The sequence below is a fragment of the Belonocnema kinseyi genome, chromosome 10, assembly GCF_010883055.1.
Source record: "Belonocnema kinseyi isolate 2016_QV_RU_SX_M_011 chromosome 10, B_treatae_v1, whole genome shotgun sequence".
Lineage (NCBI taxonomy): Eukaryota > Metazoa > Arthropoda > Insecta > Hymenoptera > Cynipidae > Belonocnema > Belonocnema kinseyi.
Genome location: NC_046666.1, coordinates 40,691,258 through 40,696,768, shown reverse-complemented (window position 1 = coordinate 40,696,768; position 5,511 = coordinate 40,691,258). Strand labels below are relative to the sequence as shown.

At 29.8% G+C, this 5,511-nt stretch overlaps 1 protein-coding gene across 1 annotated transcript; it reads right to left on the bottom strand.

The window, feature by feature from the left end:
* Positions 1 to 1,960: 1,960 nt before the first annotated feature.
* Positions 1,961 to 5,020, bottom strand: LOC117182224 (cuticle protein 76-like). The gene is made up of 2 exons (XM_033375307.1): positions 4,905 to 5,020; positions 1,961 to 2,404 (listed from the first exon to the last, which is right to left on the bottom strand). The coding sequence occupies exons 1-2, from the start codon at positions 4,914 to 4,916 to the stop codon at positions 1,961 to 1,963; spliced, it is 456 nt and encodes a 151-aa protein (XP_033231198.1). The 5' UTR covers positions 4,917 to 5,020.
* Between the last annotated feature and the right edge of the window lie 491 nt (positions 5,021 to 5,511).

Sequence of the window (5,511 nt, the reverse complement as noted above, 5' to 3'; positions counted from 1 at the left end):
CACACTTGCGATAAAATCTCCTGAAGTCTCATGAAGGATCTGAAATCGCCTTAAATTGGTTAGAAGTCTTTCAATTCTTGTGAAGTCACTTAAAATATTCTGAAATATCTGAAGTCATTCGGATTCACACCAAGTCATTCGAATTCCCAAGAAGTCACGTAAATTCACATGAATTCGCCTAAAAGTCACTTGAAGTCAATTGAATTCTCCTGAAGTCACTTGAGCTCTCCTCGAATAGCTTAAATCATTTGAATTCACCTGAAGTCACTTTGAGACCACTTGAATTCATTTAAAGTCACTTGAAATCTCAAAAAATATCTGAAGCTGTTTGAATCCAAATGATATACGTGAATTCACATGAAGTCACTTGAAGTCACTCGAATTCTCCTGAAATCAAAATTAAGCTCCGGAAATATCTTAAATCATTTAAAACAACGTGAATTCCCCTGAATTCATTAAAATCACGTACATTTATTTAAAGTGGCTGTAATTTTTGTGAAGACACTTGAAATCTCCTAAAATATCCTAAATCATTTGAATCACGTGAATTTACTTGAAATCATCTGAATTCATTCAAAATCACTTGAAAGCTCGTGATATATCAGAAGTTATTTGAATTCACATGGAGCCACGTGAATTCACGTAAATTCACATGAAGTCACTTGAAGTCACGCGAATTCACTTGTTATCACCTGAATTCATTTTAAGTCATTTTATACCATTTGAATTCTGCTGTATTACCTTAAATCATTTGAACTAACATGAATTAATTTGAAATCACCTGAACTAATTTGAAGTAACTTGAATTCTCCGGAAGTCACTTGAAATCTCCTTAAATATCTTGAATCATTTGATTTGACGCGAATTCTCATCATTCCACGTAAATTTACTTGAATTGACCTGAATTATATTAAAGCCACTTGAAGTCATTGGAAATCTCCTGAATTATTCTAAATCATTCGAATTGACTCTTTTGAAAAAGAAGTATTGGTAAGTATTGAATCTAATATTTTTTTCGTGAAAAAGGTACTGGACCCTATACTTACCAATGCTTCTTTTTCATAAGAGTGAATTCCCCTCATTTCTAGTAAATATACTTGAAATCAACTGAATTCATTTGAAGTCACTTGAATTCTCGTAAAGTCATTTAAACTCTTCTGAATTATCCTAAATCATTTGAATCAACGTGAATTCACTTGAAATCCTCCGAATTAATTTGAAGTCACTTGAATTTTCTTCTTGTCATTTAAAATCTCCTGAATTCTCCTAAATACTTTGAATCAACGTGAATCAACTTGCAATCATCTGAATTATTTTGAAGTCACCTAAATTCCCCTGAAGTCAGTTGAAATTCAATAAAATATCTTAAATCATTCAAATTAACATGAATCTATCCGAAGTCATGTGACGTCATTTGAATTCACCTGACGTCACGAAAATTCACACGAAGTGACTCGAAGTAACTCGAATTCTCCTGAAGTTACTTGAAATTTCCAGAAATATCTTAAAACATTTGAATCAACATAAATTCATCTTATTCCACGTAAATTTACATGCAATCACCCGAATTCATTGAAAATCTTTCGAAATCTCCTGAAATATCTAAAGTCATTTGAACTCTTATGAAGTCACGTGAATTCACACGAATTCACTTGAAGTCACGTAAATTCACATAAAATCGCTTGAAGTCACTTAAATTGTCATGAAGTCACTTGTAATCTCCGAAGGTCAGAGAAATCTTCTGAAGTCATTGAGATATCTTGAAGTATCTTGAAGTCAAAAGTTTTCAACCCCTGGGACTTCACCATAGCGCTTATTGTAATAATTGTAATAAAATTCTATCAATGAAGGACTTGTTAAGGAAAAACAGCGTAATAAATAATTAAGAACACGAATTTCACAGATTCGACGTTTATTAAATAATTATAATAAATAAGATTCAGCTATCGGCATAGAAGATTTAGTAGGAGTAGACTCCGAAGGGGCTTTGGTAGGTCATGTGAGAGACAGCGACGGCTGGAGAGTATTTAACGCCCAGAAGACCGACTTGGGCAATTGGGGCAGCATGGGCAACTGGGGCAGCAGCGTAGGTTTGGGCGAATTGAGGAGCTGCGTAAACAGCTGGTTGCAGACTTTTTACAATTGGGGCAGCCGCGTAAGTCTGAGCGTAGACGGGGGCAGTATGTGCGACAACAGATGGGTTTGACACTTGGGTCTGATATTTGCTGCTGCTGGAGAAGGGAGTCTGGATGAATTTGCTCTGGGTCGAGATCTGTGCCAGGTTTCCTGGGCTTCGTAAAATGTTGTCCTGGGTCGAGGTCAGCGCTGTCGGCTGATAATATGCCTGTGGTTGCTCAATGAAACCAGCTTTGGCAGTAGCCAAAAAACAAGCGACGATTGCGATCTGAAATAAGAATAATACAATAAATAAATTAAATATTAGCCTTACTTGCTTATAACGTTTTATTTTATAAGATATTGTTAACCTTATTATTATTCGCTTTAGCATATATTTATTTAAAACATTATTGAAGGTTTTATTATTCTATATTTTATTTTTATTTGTTATTATTATTATTTTTTATTAACAACATTTTTCATTGTACTTTTTCAAATGTTTTAAACAATCTCTTATATGGATTTCAATATCATAGCTTATAAGAAAATTATTATTTCTATTAAAATGTGATAATAAAGCAGGACAGTAACTGGAAGGGAAATTGGTAAACAACCGGGAATTTTTAAAGTCCGGAAAAAACGGAAAATGTGAGTGAATCTATCTTTTTTTGCCGACAATTTATCAAATTTTTATGGAAAAATGTATACAAACATTTGAAATATCACATCTTGCATTTTACATAAAATAATTCAATTCAAAGTAAGTTCCATTTCAACTTTTATTAAATATGAAGTTCGATATTTAACTTTCACAGTGATGAGAAATATTTCAGTCTACAATAGATAATTCAAACATCCTTTTTCACAAATTTCCATTTTAGGTCTTTATTTCTGAACATAAATTTAAAAAAAATTTAATTTAGTTTAGAAAACTACAACAATTAAAAATGGTAAGTGTTAAAATTTGATACTTTTTGATCAAAACCGTTTTAAGTTTATCAACTGTCAAGATAAATTAACTAATTATTTCTAAAAGTAAACTGTAATTCGAGTGTTACATATTGAATAATAGTTCATTTAACCAGAAGATTCTGAATCTGTTCAAAATTAAACAATTTATCGATTTTCGGGTTGAAAGTTGAACTGCTTCAATCCAAAGCCTTAGTAGTTGAAAAAATCTTAACGTCGATTGAAATTTTATAAAATATTTTTAATTTGTTAAATAATATGAAATTAATGAAATCATAATTAAACGCATTTTATTTATTCTGAAGTCCAATTGATTAAAATAATCTAAACAAGAATGTTTTTTATATTTAATAATACTTGATTGTTTATTTAAAATTAGGAATTATAACTCAAGTATGTAAATTTAAACAATTTAAAACTAAATTGTTTCAAAATATAAAACCTTGAATCGTTCAAATTTTAAAGTGCTAAATTTCGAATTAGAAGAACTTAATTGTTTTTAAAATTTTTTATTGAATTCAAGGGGGTGAAATTTTGTGTTTTTAACATTTTTATTGAGTTTAAAACGAAAAAACCTTATTTTTGTTACTCGTAAATTGCCTAAAGAACATTTTATATTTTTAAGATTTGTATAGAATTAGAAAGTAGGAAATGTTTGTATTAATTCTTCTTCTAAAGTCAAAGACACCATTTTCTATTTTTAACCTTTTTTTAAGCTTAATAGAAAAATTTTAAATTGTTTTCGGAATTCGAAGACACAAATTTTTATTTTAAACATTTTTATTGATTTGGTTAAAGGCACATTAAATACAATTTTATTTTATTTTGTCTGAATTGGCAGATGCCATTTTTCTGAATTGGAGAAAGGTCATTTTTTATTTGTAATACTTTTATTGGGTTGGAAGGTTGGTATTTTTGCTTATTTATTTTCTTCCAGAATTAAAGAGATAATTTTTTCAACATTGTTTTTTTAGTTTAAGGAAAGAATTTCTGATTAAACAATTTTTTCAGATTCGAAAAAGGGAAGTTTTTTGTTTTCAACAATTTTATTGAGAATGAAGGAGGCAAATTTTGGCTCTCAATTTTTTCTGAGTTGGAAGAGGGAAATTTTAATATTTTATTTTAAAACTTTTTTCAGTATTGGAGGGTCGTTTTTATTTTTATAGTCTTTATTGAGATCGAACTTGAATCGAAAGAGGGACATTCTTTTACTTTTATGATTTTTATCAAGTTAAGAGGGCGTGCATTTTTTTATTGATTATTTTTCTGTATTGAAAGACGCCTTTTTTCATTTTTTCGGAAATTTTGGTATTTTTAATATTTAAATGATAGAGGAGAACGTTTTATCTTTGATTTTTTACTTAATTGTACCAGTCACATGTTTTGTTTTTAAAATTATATTAATGTAAGTAAAGGTAGGATTAGTTTCAACTTAGCAAATTGCAAATAATATTGTGCAATTAATAAATGTTAAAAAATTTGTATGTTATAGTTTAATTGCATCTGATTAAAAATTGTCCAATAGGAAAGTTTTAAGGATATTGAACAAAATTTCTAAATTTCAATTTTAAAAGCTTAAAATACAAAAAAATCCACTTTGAGTGTTTTAATCTGCAGTTCAGCTTTGATCACATCAAATAAAAAAAAGTTTTAATTTTAAGAGTTGAAATTTTTAAATTTCACTGACCGTGAAAACTTCTTTTACGTCTAAAACAAATACCAAGCGAATATGAAACTAAATAAATAATTATTCTCTTCAAATTTAGTATCAAATAATTTTCACTAAAATAAAGTTAAAATTTTCTTTTCCAACCCACCTTGGTGAACATGATTGAACTGTTTAATCTGGACTGGGTGGTTCCTGACTATGTCTTCGTTGCAGAATTCGAAATCTTTTATACTCCGGCCACGCCAAAAATTTCATTGAAGGTGGTGAAGGTGGTGAAGGTGGATCAGTATGACTCTTAACAAGAACAAATACTAAGTTGCTTCCCGTCCAATTGGTCAATTTAATCCAACCTTGGACCATATTAAATCGCCTGGAGATTCTTGAGAATACATATGATCCCAAAGTTCCACGCCCAGGTGTACAAACCTCGAGCAAAAAAAAATTATTAAAAAAGAGACATTTGCATTACCATTTATCTACGATCGACAAATTTTAATCTTAGAGTCTTTAATACCGGATCAGAGTTGGATAATAGCATGTTACAAATAACTAAGTTACTTTAAGTTACGTTATTTGTAACTTTCAAAGTTATTTTGTTATTATTTTGAAAATTAACATGTAAAGTAACTTAGTTCTGATTTTTGAAGTAACTTGGTAGTTTAATTTTAGTTGTGGATCATCCGTAAACTACGTTTCAAAATTTGAGCAATTTTGACGCCGCCCTCGTTGACAACTCTTGATTTTGTTATGCCCGG